Raw genomic sequence first — 18405 nt, forward strand, 5'->3', positions numbered from 1 at the left:
GTTTCGTGCATCGCCTGATAATTCCATTTATTTTTTCCTTTTCTGAAACTTTAAGATCAAGGAAGGGGGCAGCATACGAGATACGGCTTACTACGAACGCCTGTACCAGCCGTAGGAGATTATGCTCTTTCATGCCGTGTCTTCTGTTGGCAATAGGAGGAGCACTACTCCAAGGGAATTCATCCGTGCTACACGGTCGCGAAACGACCTTCGCAAGAACTTTTTAGCGCCCTCATCGGCGAAAAGCGTTATTAAAATTGCAAACCTCACTGGACATGTAAATACAGAAATGTCACATTTTTTTAGTAAATTAGTTTTATATCCGTATTATGTTAAAGCAACAAACAACAAACAACATGACCGACATGGCGGCATATTTACCGTGGCTACCGTGACGCTCGTATATCTGGATAGAGAGTATGGCGTGGTGAGACTGCCGCAAAACAAATGATCTTATATTTTAAAGCACCACTAATCTTATGAAGTGAATTTATAAAATTAAAATTGAACGTTTCTTTTCTCAATTTATTTATGCTGTTAACTCGCTGGGAGGGAGAGTACTCCCTTGAAGCCTCAAAGGACGAACTCGAGCTGCCTTGTTTCGAAGCTCCTTTGAGCTAGGTGTCCTTTGGCGCGTCCGTGTGGCAGCGCGCGTTCGTCCTTAGAGTAATGGAGCATTAGTTCAAAGTACCTTTGCAGTGTCCGTGTGATAGGGGCATTCAGACGTCTGTTTTGTTCACCAAGTAGCTTAAAAGATGAAAATAGACTGTCACTGACCAGAAGGGGCAGTGGGTGGAAATCAGTCATATTTTTTTCCTCGTAAAAAAATTCGGTCGTAGCGAGGTGGATCTCGGTGCGATTGGGAAGCCCGAATTAATGCTCTCCGCCGAAGAGTTGGGCGTAAAGGTGACGAAAGCCACGATAAAGACCGAGATTATCTCGGCCATTGAAACATGTGGCGCGGGCGCCGACGAAATTTTAGAATCTTGGACCGAGGTGCAGAGGTAACGGAACAAAGAACTTGATCTATATATAGAAATGCTTATGCAAAAGGTTAAGAAGGAGGAGGAAGCCATGGCGGTCGATATATCGACAAAATTGGACATGCGAAGCCTCTTGCAGCCCTTCTAGCGTCTGGGGAGACATAGGTCTCTACTTGGTAAATTTTGAGCAGGTGTGCAGCAAGAGGGGCTTCATAGAGTCGAGCTGGCCATAAAGGCTTCCGAGCTTGCTGCCAGCGGAAGCGGCCGACGTTCTGGCAAGGTTAGATTCCAAAGAGGAGGATGACTACTCGTCCGTAAAAGCCTGCCTACTGAAGAAGTTCAGGCTGTCCCCTGGGGTATTTCGAATAAAGTTTCGAGAGGCAAGGAAAAGGCCGGAAGAAAGCTATGCCGAAATCGTTTACAAGGTAATGGGCTTTCTATGGAGTTGGCTCCGTGGTGTCGACTCTTGAGGACCACGAAGAGGTGCGAGCACAGATTGCGCTCGAGCAGTTTTCCTTTTATATTCCTTCAACCTTGAAGGATTGGATTCAGGACAGGCCATGGTGTAAAAATCGTACACGTGTCGGCTGATTACGCAGATCTGTACTGCTCCAGACATGGGAAAAAGTTTGACAACGACAAGCCTTTAGCTTTGCCCGAGGCCACAAGGTAGGAACGGTTCGTCCGTTATCTAAAAGTGCAGAGTGTTCGACGCATGCTCCACCTTCAAAGGAAGTGTTGGATTCAGACCAGCAAAAGCTAAAAACGAAGTCGTTTGAAGCAAGAAAGCCAATAATGTCACCGACCGGGTCATGTGGATTCAAACTGTCGTGTGCCTAGAGTGTCCCCGGTTAACTTGTGCACGAATAAGGCAGAAGACCTGCTTAGGCCATACTTGTGCGACATAGAAGTAAATGGTCAGTCTTGCAAGGCTTTGGGAGACACCGGAGCCACGCACGACCTGGTTCATTCCTCGCTAGTGAAGCAAGACGATTTCACAGGCGACTGCGTGTGGGTTCGCCAGGGCCTGGACGATCGTACGATCAGCTTGCCAGTAGTCAGAGTAAAACTAGACGGGTACTTTGGTGCAGTAGACACTGAGGCACATCTTTCGAACAGAACGGCAAGGCAGCTCGGTGACTCGGGCGTCTCGCTTGGCATGAATCCCGTTCTAGTAGTCACTCGCTCCATGACGACAGCGAACTGCTCCAAGCCGCAAACGCTTGCGATGAGGGCAGCAGCTGATAAGTCAGAAAACCAAACGGCAGAAGCGATTCCGGAGGATATGCTCGAGGAAGCGGACGTAACCACGCTGGTTTCGCCGGAAAGCGCAAACTTCCGATCTGGTAAAGGTTGATAAGTCCACGCTTACCAGTGAACAGACCACGGACCCAACGCTAGGAAAATGTCGAGATAGCCTGAAAAAAAAAAAAAAAACGTAACACCGAATGTCTCCTTTTATGTGAAGACCGGCATTATTTATCGCCACTTTAAGGACAAAGGCGGGAATAAAGTAGACCAGCTAGTAGTTCCATACAAGTACAGGCGTGACCTTTTGGAACTTACTCACAAGGAAGGATGGTCAGGGCACTTGGGAATCACTAAAACGAACTGCAGGCTTTTGGCAGAGTATTATTGGCCCGGTTGTTTCAAGGACGTAGTTGAGGAGTTTGATCGTTCGTGTGACACGTGTCAAAGTACGGGATAACCGAACGAGCGACGAAAAGCGCCCCTTGCGGAACCACTCGAGAGGCTTGTGATAGGTGTCGTAGGTCCACTACCTACCACTAGGACTGGTTATAGGTATCTATTAACCATGGTCTGCCCTGCTAGCAATCTTTCCGAGGCCGTGCAACACCAGACTTCTGTCGAGGTGGTAGACAGTCTGCTCGCAATTCTCTCGGATCAGGCTCGCAACTGAGATTCAATGTGACCATGGTAGCGTTTTTACCAGTGCTTTAACAAGCAGCTTTTTTTCAAAGGTGTGACATCAAAATTTTGCAGTTTCGGTAAACCACCCACAAAGTAATAGCATGGAGAGAACGCATTCGGTCATGAAACGTATCTTCATGACCTTATGCCACGAGCAGAGAAAGAGATTGGGACTTGGCTTTGCCGGCTATGCTTTTCGCTCTGCGAACCATCGCTCACGACTCACGAGTCCACGGGTTTTACGGCCGCGGAATTGGTTTATGGCAAAAACCTTCGTTCGCCTTTGCGATTGCAGCGTGAGGGCTGGGAAGGCAAAGCCGAGAACCTATGGTAGCTGAGTATGTACTCTCACTATTGAACCGCCTTCACAAAACTCGAGAGCTTGTAGAAGAAAATCTCGAGAAAGCGCGGGGTAAGATTTACTACGACAAAAAGTCTCCTTCGGGTGTACAATGAAGGAGACAAGGTGCTACTCTTACGGTCTGCTAGGGCTAATAAATTGCAAGTGCAGTGGGAGGGGCCAGCAACGATCCAGCAGAAACTGTCTGAGACAAACTATGTCGTGAAACTTCCTGGACGTCGCAAAGAGGTTCGCATATATCTCTGCAACTTAATGCAGCCGTACCTGGAAAGGGTACAAGTCGTCAGCATAGCACTAAATCAACCAGAGGAATATCAGGCTCATATTCCTGACTTGGAGAAAACCGATGGAACGTTGACAGTCAGCGAAATCTTGGCTGTTAATTACGACTGATGCGACACAGCTTAGTAGAAATCAACTTGCGGATCTTACTGCCTTAATCGAAAAATACCAGAATCTGTTTTCCACAATTCCTGGAAAGACCAATCTTGTCCTGCGCGATATTGAAGTGGCCAGTCAGTCCCCGATTCAGTGTAAGTCCTATCGCTTTTCCCCACGTCAAGAAAAGCTTTTAAAAGATGCTGTAGATCAAATGCTTCAACTGCAGTTAATTGAGAAGGGAGAAAGTGATTATGTGTCTCCTATATGATTTTGGTAGAGCCCCGGCAAAGATCAGCGTCCCTGTGTGGACTACCATAAGTTAAATGCCGTTACAGTAACCGAGGTCTACCCGATCCCGAATATTGAAGCCTGCATCGAGAAAGTACTTCGCCCTGCTTACATTTACGCTTAGCCGCATTCTATACGCAACCCCATATCTCAAATTGAACCGCACGGAAATCGAACGCGTGAACGCAATGATCCGCCGTGCGACTAAGGCAGCCCTAAACCTACCTCGTAGCACCAGCACAGCCAAACTTCCTGCACTAGGCATGCATAACACCATTCAGGAACTAGTTGACGCGCACCATCAGACACAGTACCTTAGACTTGCCACGAGCGCCACTGGGCGCCATATACTCTCCTCCCTTCGCATCAACATACCCGCTAACCAGTCAACCCTTATACCCATCCCTCGACACATCCATACACCTCTCGTTGTGAAACCCCTTCCTCGAAACGTCCATCCCCAATATCACATCCCTCGCCGCGTAGCTCGCGCTAATGCCCTCCATAAGTACTATGGGCAAGCCCACGATGCCGTTTGGGTAGACGCCGCATGTACAGCGCATGAAGCAGTAGCAGTTGCCCACAATCCAACCCTACCTCACCCCCTAACTCACCGTCTTCCCTCGGGCTCTACGCCTGAGGAGGCAGAGGAGACCGCCATCGCCCTAGCCCTTGCACATTCGGACGCCCAATACATCTTCAGCGACTCTAAAACGGCTCTGTCCAACTTTGCCAGGGGCAGGATTCACGCCCCTGCCTGGCAATTGTTGAACACCCCTACCCAAAATTTACCGCGCAAGGTAGAGCTTCAGTGGGTGCCGGCTCACTCTGGGAACCCTGGAAACGAGGCTGCCGATAAATTGGCCCGAGGTCTGATTTGCCGGGCTCAGGACAGTCTCGATCCAGGATTCCCGAGGGAGCGGGCGCACACCTTTGCGGAGCTCACGCAAATACCCCGTTTGGACCGTCGGACTTAGCCTCCTCCCCACCCCTCTCTTACGCACTCCCAACAGATCCTCTTCAGACGCCTCCAGACCCGCTCTCTGTCGTCCCCTCAGCTTTTATCCCACTATTGCGGCACATCCCCTGCATGCTCCCTATGTGGTGACCCCCACGCCACACTCTCCCATATCCTTTTCGGCTGCCCTGCTGGCCCTCCCCCGCAGGGACAGCACGCCATCTCGAGCTGGGAGGACTGGGAGGTCCTGCTTATGTCTGCAGACCCGACATCGCAGCTTGCTGCGGTGACTCGGGCTGCCGACGTCATGTCCCGGCATGACCTACTTGATGCAGTGCGGGACCGCGCAGTGGCCCAGGGACCCAGCTGGGTCTAAAACTCACTTGCTGAATAAAGTTTTTCTGTCTGTCTGTTCAGCCATCGATCTTGTCGGGGGATACTGGCAAGTACCATTTACTGAACACGCAAGCAACCTGGCAGCGTTCATGACTCCGTTCGGTGTCATCGAGCCGTTTGTTCTAAGTTTTGGTTTAAAAAAATGCTCCGTATGCATTTTCAAGTCTAATGAATCAGGTTCTGGCCAGAACAGAGGCTTTTTCGCTGCACTACCTGGACGATATAGCAATTTTTTCCGACACATGGGCGGGCCACACCCAAAATTTGCAGCAGGTCTTTTCCCGCTTGCAAGAAGCACGGTTAACGGTTAAGGCTGCTAAGTAAATTCGGCCATAGTGAAGTCTACTATCTAGGTCAGGGAGCAAGACGACCGCAACACCTTAAAATTCAGGCGATCAGAGTTTCCTTTTCCGCAAACGAAGAAGGGTTTGATGTCATTTATCGGACTCGTGAATTACTAGAATAAGTACCATTCCCCGGTTCTCGGAAAAGACGAGTCCACTAACGGATGCCCTCAAGGAAAAGGAGCCCAATAACACTGTGTGGGACGATCGCAAACGTCAAGCGTTTGAGTCCCTGAAGCTGGCATTGATAACTCAGCCTGTGCTAGCCACTCCAGACTATGCGATGATTTTCCTGGTGCAATGTGACGCTAGCGAAAGAGGGATGGACGTGGTACTAAGCCAAGAAAACGACAAGGGGGGAGAACACCCCATTTTGTTTGCTAGCAGGAAGCTTACTTCGAGGGAGCAAGCTTACAGCACTATTGAGAAAGAATGCGATTGCCTTGCGCGGGCTGTCGAGAAGCTTCGCTGTTACCTTTTGGGTTCTGAATTCATTCTAATCACTGATCATCGACCGTTGGCATGGCTTCAGCAACTGTCTCAAAAGAACGGAATATGGAAAAACGCTAAGGCGCCCGTGTGCTGTGCGATGTCAGTGCACGTTAAAGATCCCCAGGTGGTCGAAATTATTCCGGAGCCCTCCACTACGGACCTATTTGTTCCTCTCTTCTTTCACTCCCTGCTTTAACCCTTCCCATACGGCGCGATTCAGGTGTCCAACGATATATGAGACAGATACTGCGCCATTTCCTTTCCCCCAAAAACCAATTATTATTATCATTATTATGCTTTTGGGGTAAAGCATAAGAGAGGTAAACTGCATACGGACGCCGACTTCTTAAGTCTGGGTTCCTGTTTCTTTTGGATCATCTGCATCACTGTAAATAGTCTCATAATGCAATCATTCATGCTTACTCCTTTTTTCGAAGTTTTTGCCACTAATATTTTTTTGTGGGGTAAAAAATCTGGTTGCCTTTAGGAAGACTTTTGGGCAGTCTGATCAGGCTCTTATGAACGGGATCCACACCAGCGATTAAAGCGAAGATTCATCGACCGGGATGACCACGTGGATGCGGTAATTTCGACAGGTCGTTGACCCCACGAGGACCCCACGAAAAAAAGATGTGCTAGGAGCCCGCCTGCGGAATCCTTCCCACGCTCTTAGGAAGGGGGGAGGTGACCTTCCCTTTGTCTGTTTCCTCGCAAGACGCGACCGACGGTGGTCAGACGACTGGGGAAGAAGGAAACTGCGCATCCCCAAAATTAACCGTGACTGACAGCTTCGGACGAAATAGCAGCGGACGTCCGTATCCTCCTCGCCCGTCCCACGGGGCTCCGCGTGCTATGTGCGGTAGCTTTTCCGATCTGTGCCTCGTGTGGTGAAAGGGGCGGAGCCTCAGTGTATTTAACGAGCGTCCTGAGTAGGAACGAAAGCTCTGGGTCTTGGCGACAAGGCTCATCCAGTCGCTCGACGCTATGAACGCTTAATTCTTGACTGTTTGTTCTTTCTCTCTTAAAATATGTAGGTAAATAAGTTTCTTCTCAAGTGCCAGTAAACCCGCTTGTATTTTCGTTGCCCCAGACGTCAGCTTCTAACCTTCGTCATTCCTTCGCCGGCCAAACAACGCTACCCTGCATCGCATCAACTGGCCACGCTACCCGAGCTATATATAACAACTGGTGGCAGCGGTGAAATGCTGCTACACGCCTTATAACAACTGGTGATCAGCGGTGAGATACGAAGCCTTGGCGCCCTAACAAGGCCAAGAGAGGCGCTTTCGGTGAACAGAATTGACATCTTGGTCACCTCGGTGGCTTCTGTGGGGCTTGGTCGTTGTTTCCCCGTCTGGACAGCCATCAGCCTCTTTCAAGAATGGGCCACCGGTGGCCTCGGCCGAAGGTTCCAAGGGACACCGTCGGGGCAAACTGAATCCTGGGCAGTGCAGTCCACATCGCTTCAACGGCACGGAGGTCGTCACTGTTGTGTTGATGCTTTCATCCTCGTGCTACAACCCCCCTCCCCCCAGATCTCGGAACAGTGTGCCGACATACTGGTGACTTCGTTGGTGGACTCCGCCGCACCGAATCTAGGAAGCGGGATTTCACCTGCGCCGAACTTGTCATGGCGGTGTTATATGGAGCAACGGTGTTGCACTCACGAACTTCATTGTTGTCGACTTGCGACTGTAGGGGAGCTCTTCGCAGCGGTTTCAACAGCAGCGGAGAACTTGTTCAATTTGCGTGATGTGCTCCTAAAAGGGGAAGGAGTTATCACGTTCTTCTGGTGATAACGCCCTCTGTCGTGAGGAACGTATTGCTGATTCCTTGTTCAACATGACGCGTATGAAAAACGCTGATATCGCGGGGGCTATTTATATGCGCCACGGCAGAGTGCTGCGTCACTCTTTCCTGCTCGGCTGCCGAATGGATAAAGGCATTGCTGACAACCTTCTCTGTCGCCGCTTGCTCGTCGAATCGCCCAGAAACGTAACAGCGGTTAGTATGGGCGGCTTACCTTGGATGAGTGCGTTTTGCAGGAACTGAGCGTGGTGGTGCGATACCGTTACTTGGATAACTTTCTGTAGCTGATAGCAGCGGCTATGCTCGGCGTTAGAGCGCGCGGGAGGGGGGGGGGGGGGGGTATTTTACATAGAAAAAGCATGCCGAGCCCAATTTGAATGGTGAAAAGGACCGCACACACCCTCCCACTCCTCAAATGCACCCTCCAAGACTGACCCATAAATTCGCCCCGGTGTTAGGGCGAGGATGAGGAGTGGAAAGTGAAAGATAAAGAAAGGGAGAAAACGCGTAAACAGGAGGAGAGGGTGAATCGGCGTGTCACTGGAAGCGGCGTCTGAGGGGCAGGAAAGCCACCAAAGCCATCAGCGGCTTTGCTGAGCCAGCTGCCGAACAGAAGTCGCCACAGCTGCGCGTCTTTCGTAGCTGCTGCACTGCAAGCGGGCCGCCCGTCCTGGACTCCCTGCCGCTGCTTCCGGCCGACCTCGGTGAGGACGCTTCCCTTCTGGCGGCTGCGGGCCGGCGCGCACCACGAAGTGCGGATTTCTTGGGGCGTTTTCATCGTTCCGAGGTGAGCGCACGTTGAAGCGTTTTTTTTTCCCTTTATATACGCTTATGTTCTGCTTTGCAAGTGTCGGAAAAATCGAGCAGCGAATATTGGAATGCTCCCAAGATGTAACAGCCGCAGTGCGAGTGAATGGTTCATAGAGACGGCAGTTTTGATAAACTCATCAATTTCAGTTGGTAGCGAAGTCGTCGTGAGCTGAACTGCAGAGCGACTGACGGCAGAGTTGTCTAACGCGAACGGTTTTCGGGTAGTCTTTATTAAAAAAAAATGCATCTTCAAGCGGTTGCATGTGGCTTTTCGGTGTTTGGCAGCGATGAAGAGTTAGAGCTGTAATGTGCAACCTTACTGAGCTCGAATTAAGCGCCCAGTGGGTCAGCAGCCTCTCGCACCAGTGCCGTTTGGTACTCTGACGTCTGAGGCCACATGTCGCGACAATGCATAACGCTCAAACGTATGAGTTGGTCGATCTGTGTTCAACTTAACAGCTGTGAGGCTGACAAGAGGTGCCTTCTCGTATCGGCAGGTGTTTCGGCTTTAAGTCCGGCTTGCATCGCGCAAGCTGAGTTCGACGAACACCGCGGCTAACCCCCCTCTGTCACAACCGTCTTCACGCGTCTGCCAGCGGTGTGCAGTCCTTGCAAGTGAAATACGTGCTGCGTTGCCTCCAATCTCTGCTTCCTTCCTTGAAAATCTCTCTGGCTAACGCACTGCGCTTTGTCAAAGCAAAGGAAGGAGTCCGCAGAGATCGAGCGCATCTTCCTTAGTCTGTTTTTGCACGTGGCTTGGCCCAAGAATATTCAGCTGGCCTCGCTGCACGTGTGAAGTGTGCCCCTGGCAAGCGTTTGTTGTTTTACCCACACGTGCACGCTTCTTTTATTATTTTTATTCTGGTGTATTTGACTATAACGATGGACTGACACATTTCGCATTGAGCCAAAAGTTAAAGCCTCGTTGAACCCGCCGCGGTGGCTCAGAGGTTAGAACATTCGGCTACTGAGCTGGAGTACCTGGGTTCGAACCCGACCGCGGCGCCCGCGTTTCGATACAGGCGAAACGCAAACAGGCGCCCGTGTGATGTGCGATGTCGGGTCACTTCAAAGATCCCCAGGTGGTCGAACTTATTCCGGAGTTTTCCACTACGGCACCTTTCTTCCTTCCCTTCCCCATTTATCCCTTCCTTATGGTGCGGTTCGTGTGTCCACCGAGATACGTGAGGCAGCTACTGCGCTATTTTCTTTCCTCAAAACAAATTTTCAGCTTTCATACCTCGATGACATATGTATTTTATAATGTAGAGAACCACAGAAGACGGGGTGAGTGGGCATGCCTGCATTTATATATGCATGCACTTAACTAGTTGCGCACAGGTGTTTCTGAAGCTTTTTTTTTTGCGTTGTGTGTACGAACAATCGAAGGTTTCAAATCGGATTTATCGCTCGGCTGCCCGAGGGATCGAGCCGGACTCCGCTTTTCGCAGTTTCGTTGCACATCACGCATCGGCTGCCTTCGCCGACTCGCGACTGCACAAGGGTTGCTTTCTTGGCCAAGCCTTGGAGCAGCCCGCAGTAACGCGTGGTGCTTGAAGCGGACGACTGGCAAGGTAAAACCGCACAGTACGGATCATTCCACACTTGGCGGCAACGCGAGGTGGCCACACTTGAATAATAATAATAATAATAATAATAATAATAATAATAATAATAATAATAATAATAATAATAATAATAATAATAATAATAATAATAATAATTGGTTTTTTGGGGAAAGGAAATGGCGCAGTGTCTGTCTCATATATCGTTGGTCACCCGAACCGCGCCGTAAGGGAAGGGATAAAGGAGGGAGTGAAAGAAGAAAGGAAGAGAGAGGTGCCGTAGTGGAGGGCTCCGGAATAATTTCGACCACCTGGAGATCTTTAACGTGCACTGACATCGCACAGCACACGGGCGCCTTAGCGTTTTTCCTCCATAAAAACGCAGCCGCCGCGGTCGGGTTCGAACCCGGGAACTCCGGATCAGTACCACACTTGAACGCAACGCTGCTTTTCGCAGGTTGGCACTTTTATTTTCATGAACACCGGCTCTTCTCTACCGCTATACTGTCGCCGTGATGCTCTTGCCTTTTTGTTGTTTCCTGGAACTAAAGCTTGCCATGTCGATACATCTGTGTTGCCTGCAGTGGCAAATTTCCTTTTTCCGCCGCTAAGATTTTCGAAATTCGCGTCGTTGCCATCGCCCGACTAACCGCGGTTCTGTTTTTGGAATTTGCCATGAGTTGAGAGTTAAAATTTAGGGAGAGGAAGTGGGACTCCGTATTTCTCGACAGTGCGCCAAACCATAAGCGCAGCTGCTACGACTGTAGTCGGATAAAACTCAAGAACAAAGCGGCCTTTCCCCGTCAAAGGATCCCCTTCTAGCCAATGGCGTCGGCCGATTCTTATGACCCTGCTAGCGTAACAGTGCAATAGAGCTGCGCCACAATGGAGAGAGCGGCCGATCCCCGACCAAATGTAGGGAAGGGATTATCCACTTTAATATAGCACTCCCTCACACTAGCAGGGTCATGAGGCTCGGCCGACGACATTGGCTGGAAGGAGGTCCTTTGACCGGGAAAGGCCGCTTTATCCTTGCGACCACTGTCTGCCAGATGCCTGCGACTCGGTGGCGTGACTCGCAGATGTGAAGGAGCCTTCCACGCGGCAAAGGGCATGGTGACTGGGCGGAAAAAAAATCATGGTGCGTGATGCCCGGATTAGAACCCGGTCGCGTTTCGATAAAGGCGAAACGCAAAGGCGCCCGTGTGTTGTGCGATGTCAGTGCACGTTAAAGATCCCCAAGTGGTCGAAATTATTCCGGAGCCTTCCACTACGGCACGTCTTTCTTATTTCAGTCCATTCTTATCCCTTCCCTTACGGCGCGGTTCAGGTGTCCGCCGAGATGTGAGACAGATACTGCGCCATTCCACCCCCCCCCCCCCCCCCTCCCCCAGTGTCCAGCACGCTCAGCTTGTGTTTGTTTGCTTCGGTGCGTCATGATTCACCATTTATGATGCTTCGAATCGTCTGTTACGTTAATGAAGCCACCTGCATACCGTGAACTTCCTTCTTTGTGTCCTGAGAGATTTCAATGGTAGTGTGACAAAGCGTTTTCCATTTTAATGCTCATGGATAGAAACTTTGCGAACAATTTTTTTTTTCAGTTATTTAAATCATTTCAGAAGCTAGGCGCTAGACTTTGAGACTTGTCCACATATCTACACTGAAAACAAGTATGAAACCAAACAACCAAACGGCTATCAATACGCTAATCTGTCTGCTGGCCTAAACCTTTGCTCGACTTGTTTGTTATGTTGACAATGCATCTGAGGATGACGATGTACCTTTCTTTAATAGTTTATTCCCGAAACCGTGTTAATACGCCTTAGTGGCGGGCGGGGCGGCTCATTTTGCGCCCTTGTGACTACCTACTTTCATGATGGTTGCTAGGAGGCCAGCGAAGGCTATCCTGGGTCTTTATTGCTACAGTATCAAATGAGCCAAGCAATGTTTCGCGATCTTTTCTCAGACAATAATACGACGTCATTATAATAGTTTGTGTGCCCAGTGTTTCACCTAAGATGTTCTGCAATTTATATAGGTTTTTTGTGTTGGAAGAGCGCTTTTTTCGGCATAGCATTAATTGTCTGTCTGTCTGTTGCTGCCAGAAAGAAAAGGAAAGTGCACAGGCCTGCTCACTGGCTCAAGCCGAGCCACAATCGCTACCACGTGCAGATAGTAGGAGAGTTCAAAGATGGGATAGAAAGACAGGATAGAAAAGCCGCGCGGTATAATGACTCAGGCCGATCCCGGAGGCAGTGCAATACCGGGCGAACCGGTGGCGGGAGTGAAGCAACCTTCAAACTCTCCGCCACATTTCCAAAAATAAGTCCAATTGGACCCGTAACGGATACTTTACGGGTTTGGACTTAATTGGCGGTGTAGCGCATCAGAATACAGCTAAGACGTGCTAACTAGTAGGCTGGTTAATTAATAGGAGTAGTTAACATTTTAACTATTACTGTTTGTCTCCTTATTTACTGAGGGACGTGTGGCTCACCATATGTAATATACATTCCAGCTTTTAGAATTCCGAAACCGCAGGTGCCCTCACCACGGTGGCCCAACTAATTTGTGGCTGAATTTCGAAGATTTACGTGCACTGGAAGGGATGCTTTGCCTGCAAGCTTTTCAAAAGCGCGAAGAGACTAACACTAATAGTCAGAAAGTTCATTACTAAATATTAGTTAACCAGCCTACGAGTTAGCATGTCTTAGCTGTATTCTGATGCGCTGCGCCGCTGACAGTACTATGAAGGAAAAAGCCAATTTTTTAAATTGCAGAACGCCTCAGGTGAAACACTCGCTACGTGTACACCGTGTTTCAGTTATTGCGGCAAGCTTTGAAAAAAAAAAAACCGCGTGCCAGAGTTCCACGATCGCTTTAACCAGATCAGCATATTGGCGGTCTTGAAATTGAAACTAGTTTTTTGGAGAAAGGAAATGGCACAGTATCTATCTCAACTATCGGCTCACACCTGAACCGCGCCGTAAGGGAAAGGATAAAGGAGGGACTACGAGAAGAAAGATGTGCCGTAGCGGAGGGCTCCGGAATAATTTTGACCACCCGGGGATCTTTAACGTGCAATGACATCGCACAGCACACGGGCGCCTTAGCGTTTTGCCACCATCGAAACTCGGCCGCCGGGGTCAGGTTCTTTTCAATCGTAAACTTTAGGTAAAATGTTTCAATGTGCCACTTGCATTTTTAAGGAAGAAGTTTTCTTCACAGTGAGACAAGCGTGACTGCTTTCTTTTCTCTCAAAATGAAGCCCGCGAGATTAATAAATTGTCACATGACTATGCACACCCATTGCTAGTACCCTCAAGCCTTGCCCGACTGAACAAATCGATTGCTCATATCATCGATTAATAAAGGTCATCCCGACGCCTCTCGTTGTTTCGGAAGCGGTAGCATGAATGAAAAGGGGCCTTTTCATGCTGTCCATGATAGGGTTGGTTGATTGGCCTCAAGCAGTGCTGGCACACACCCACTGCGGGGGAGTGGCGGTTACTTGCTGGATACAGGAACGTTTTGACAAGAGAAGGAATAGGAACAGTGGTGTAGGCTGATAGATTGAAGACGCGAGGACAGGGGTCCTGTTAATTTGTAGATCGAAGACGGGACAATGGCTTAATGTGCATAATAGTTTCATGTGTAGGCTCGCTCCCGTTTCGTCTTCCTCATTTTCGCAAATTACAGAACGAGTAATCGATAGTGCTTCGTACAACACAGCGTTCTGCCGTCTACTGCGCTTTGTACCGTGCTTTAAGAAGCCGCTTGAAGTCGATTCTAAGCACTGCACTTTCCCACGGTATAAAACGCACTGTTTACAACAGGGGGTAGGAAAGGACCGAAACGCTAGAACGAAAAGAATGGCAGCTGCACAGACCCGTGGCTTTCTCGCCCGTGACACACAGCAGATACAGGGGAGCTGACCACATGGTTCTCGTCAGCAAAAAAAAAAAGAGACCGGCGCCTGGATGCAGTAAAATAAATTGGCCCCAGATGGGCCGACCCCCGACGTTCTTTCGTTCTTTCGTTCTTTCCGAGGAAGGACGCCCGCAACCCGAAGCGTCGCCGATTGAATCGCAAAGGCGACCCCACGCGTGTCACGCGCACCCGTCTTTCCCTCTCGTCACTTAACGGGGAAACGCCGACGGGCGGCCGCGTTTCTTTCTGCGCCGGAAAAACGGGAAGGTCCTCCCCTCCCACTCCCCCGTTATTTTTTATTTTGTTTTATTTATGTCTCTCCCGTCCTTTTCAAGGCCGGAGCCTTCCTTTTCGCGTTCTGTGTGACTTGCATATGCCACTGCAGTATTCGGGTCAGGTCCATGTGTGTACCGTTCTGATGCAGCCCGAGCCCCGAGTAAAAGATCATCCGGGAGGCGCAGATTCCTTACGGCGGTGGTTGAAGGTATGGTTTGGTTTGGTTTAAGGGGGTTTAACGTCCCAAAGCGACTCAGGCTATGAAGGACGCCGTAGTGAAGGGCTCCGGAAATTTCGACCACCTGGGGTTCTTTAACGTGCACTGACATCGCACAGCACACGGGCCTCTAGAATTTCGCCTCCATCGAAATTCGACCGCCGCGGCCGGGATCGAGCCCGCGTCTTTCGGGCCAGCAGCCGAGCGCCATAACCACTGAGCCACCGCGGCGGCGGCTGGTTGAAGGTATGGAAATTTGACCTGTCACATATACGTTCCTGGCAATACGTGTGTGTCAACTCATGTTTCATCTGGAGCGCCTCTTTTCAACGGAGAATGCGTATTGCCAAAGTTCCTGAACTGTAGCGCCGCACATGAACTCTTCTGTGCAGTCTACTAATTGTTGAATATAATGTAATAAAATAGTCGGATGCATCTCGAGAACGCAGCGGCAAACACCCTTTAACGCAGACCCAGCCAATGGCGTCGACCGATTTCGATGACGTCGCGATTAATCCCACTTCTAGGAGGCACATCGCGACGTCATGGAAACGACGCCATTGTCTGGAGGGCTACTGCAGTTTTGCTACAGCTGGGGCGCAACACTGCTTTGTTTCGCCCGCTTTTCGCCATGCCTACAAGCTGCTGCATCCCTATACTGACACTTTTCATTCGTAGCCTCGCGGTTATGTCCTTAACGAAGTGTGGGCTGTAACATTTGCGCAGATTGTGCACAGTTCATCCACGCGGGAAGAACGCATAGCCGGAGTCGCGCAGTCCACGGGAAATCGCGTCAAACTGTCGACCTGTGAGGAAAAACACTTTCCCGGCATATGGCTAAGCGTAGATAGTTTGATTAGTTGGTTCTGGATATAATCATGAGACATCATTCCAGCGCCCAGAAACACACGGACCGGCGTCCGTGGTGTCTACTCTCTTTGCCAGAGTGTTTTTGTGCGCTGGAATGATGTGTCATAATTATTCCCGACATATATAGCTTAGATAAATAATAAACCCATGCAGAGCCACTATTTTAATTGCAGCGCCTTACTAGGAGAGTTTTAATGCCTAGAGTTGGCTGTTATTCAACCCACGTGGCACGATTTCTCTGCCACCCTCGATTTCAGTATACCACTCAGCCTGCAAGGGTGTAATCTTCGCAAAATTGGCGATTGTAATCTCAAAATCTGCAACTGGGGGTGGCAGCTGGCTGAGCACTGCCAAGAGAACAGGGAGAATAACTGTAGTGTGAAAATAACGAAACACATCTATTCTCCCAAGTTAAGCCTTTCTTAGATCCAACAACTCCTTTTATCACTGCCGTAAATATCTTTCAAGAACTTTCGCGAAATATCAGTGGTCATTTTTGTTAATTGCTTGCTCACCAATCCTCTTGGCGGTAACATGCAAGCCAGAGCTATACTTGCATTTCTTAAATATTTGAAACGCACCTTGTGTAAAGGTGTCTTCTACATGAGCTATTCGATTTTGCACACTGGCATAGTTGTTACGTCAAGTAACTTCTAACCAGCCCCACCGAGTGTGTCTGTGCGAGACAGAAAATCGAATTCACGCCCAGTGAAATCACTATTTCCTTAGCGCTCAGTACGTGGCCTTTTTCGTTCAGTGTTAGGCCTGTTGCGGTGATCCCGGACCTGCCAACCAGGTGTTGCGTTAGTAGGGGCATGGGAATAGTACTTTTTCTAAGCCAATTCATACAAATCGAATATTTTTATGAATATTCACTCCGTTAGGGAGTTGCAACACGAAGTCAGTATATTAACTCCATCGTCGGCAAGTTATACGCGGCGAAAAAAAAATTCCTTTTGCTGTTGGCAGAAGGGACTAAATTAGCGCTGCATCTCTGTACATGAGACTGACGAGAGCTATGTATAAGCCGTGACCTCCGAGATCTGTCATCAAGGCCGCGTTTCCTGAGCCTACCTGGGCCCTGCCACGTCGTCAAATTATGAGGGCATGTACGAACGGACCGTGACGCGGCGCTGAGCCCTACATCCCGTTATTCACAGGCCCATGCATATACGGATCGCGGCTGAGCGGTAACATGCAAGCCGCTAACCCTACAGTCAGAATAGAACTGGCAGGGCAATCAAAGCTAATCAATAAGCGCAAGGTAACAGACTGTCGGAAGTTTACTATGGATACGCAATGCCTTATGAGCTCAATGACCCCGAGCGTATCGGGAGCTTGGAAGAACGCTATCATCTTTATTCATAAGAAAGGGGACGTCAATGACATGAAAAATTAGACCTATCAGCTTACTTTTTGTTGCTTGCCAACACGGTATTTACTTAGGTAATCGCTAATGGTCAGGACAACCCAAGACTTCAATCAACCAAATGACCGGGCAATCTTTCGTAAAGGCGACCTGCTTATACTATCAATCAGACGACACAGAAATGCGCAGAGTTCAACTAACCCCTGTATATAGCCTTCATACATTACGAAAGTCTTAAGAGCAATGCAAAGAAAGGGAGAAAGCTCGTGAAGATCACTTAACAGCTGGTCTGTTGATGGACGATGAGGGACACTGTGCAAGAAAAACTAGCCACCCTGTATACGCAGTGCCTTCTGACCTCGAGCGTACCAGAAGCTTGGAAGAACGCAGACAGATAAGCTTGCTGTCCGTTGCCAACAAGCTAACTTACCAAGGTAATCTGTAATAATCGGGACAATCCTCGACTTCAGTCAACCAAATGATCCGGCAGGATTTCGTAAATGCTACTCGACAATAGGCCACACTTACATATCAGTAAAATGATAGAGAAATGCGCAGAATGTAACCAACCACTATATACCCTTCATAGATTACGATCAGTCGAAACCTCAGCAGTGATTACGGAATCGGTGCATATGAACCTTATGCAAAAATGCTGCACGGCCTCTATATCCATAGTCGTAAAAACAGACACAATGAAGGTAGTGGGGACTGAGAGACACTCACAACTGCTTTTGTAGAGGTAGCTACACTACGCCAGCCACTTCGCGAGGTCAGCGTGGCTGCGCGCTGAGCCGTGCACCACCGCTCCGCCAGCTGTGCGCATGCGCGGATTGACGTCAGAACATGCAGCTGGTGTGCGCGCTGCGCGCCTTCATTACGCTAGCATTTCGAGAGAGAGAGATTAAACTTTATTTTCCAACGGATAAGGCGATCTACCCACCCCTGACACGCAGGTCAGGGGGCGGGTGCCGCCGCCTCAGATGCAGGCTGGGAGGTCTTGGGTCCCAGCAGCCTCTTCAGCCAGTTGGACGAGCAGGAGCTGGAGCTCAGGGTCCGAGATGCGCAGCAATCAGCGTGGCGGCGCCGTGGCCACCGTGGCAGCTGCCGGCGGCGCGGAGCGTCGGCGAAACCGACTGGGGGAGGAGTGGAGAGGGAGAGAGTGAACCCACGTCCAGGGACAAAGATGAAGGAACGCCCAGCGAAACGCAGCGGCGAAAGTTGACTTTGCAATTCCACTGAGCGGGTTTCACTCGTCCAGCTGTAGCTATCGCGTCACTCCAGGTTTAACCAGAGTTAAACCACGGCCATTTTTTTCGGAGCAAGACGCACAAATATATAGCCGTCGTATCAGCAGTTTAACGTGAAAACCGAGAAGTGTTCCGTCCTATGTACCGCCATCGGAATATTCCCCGTACACA

At 49.7% G+C, this 18405-nt stretch overlaps 1 protein-coding gene across 1 annotated transcript; it reads left to right on the top strand.

The window, feature by feature from the left end:
• The first annotated feature begins 6701 nt into the window (after positions 1 to 6701).
• Positions 6702 to 18170, top strand: LOC144095195 (uncharacterized). Its single transcript, XM_077628982.1, has 3 exons — positions 6702 to 6718; positions 8509 to 8731; positions 17941 to 18170. Exons 1-3 carry the CDS (start codon positions 6702 to 6704, stop codon positions 18148 to 18150), a joined length of 450 nt encoding a protein of 149 aa, XP_077485108.1. The 3' UTR covers positions 18151 to 18170.
• The last annotated feature ends 235 nt before the right edge of the window (positions 18171 to 18405 follow it).

This window comes from Amblyomma americanum, chromosome 6 (assembly GCF_052857255.1).
Source record: "Amblyomma americanum isolate KBUSLIRL-KWMA chromosome 6, ASM5285725v1, whole genome shotgun sequence".
NCBI classification, from domain to species: domain Eukaryota; kingdom Metazoa; phylum Arthropoda; class Arachnida; order Ixodida; family Ixodidae; genus Amblyomma; species Amblyomma americanum.

What these genes read in the sequence shown, in the direction of transcription:
- LOC144095195 (XM_077628982.1), top strand. An exon ending in GGCGTTTTCATCGTTCCGAG is followed by an intron (nt 8,732 to 17,940) that starts GTGAGCGCACGT and finishes CCTGACACGCAG; the next exon opens with GTCAGGGGGCGGGTGCCGCC.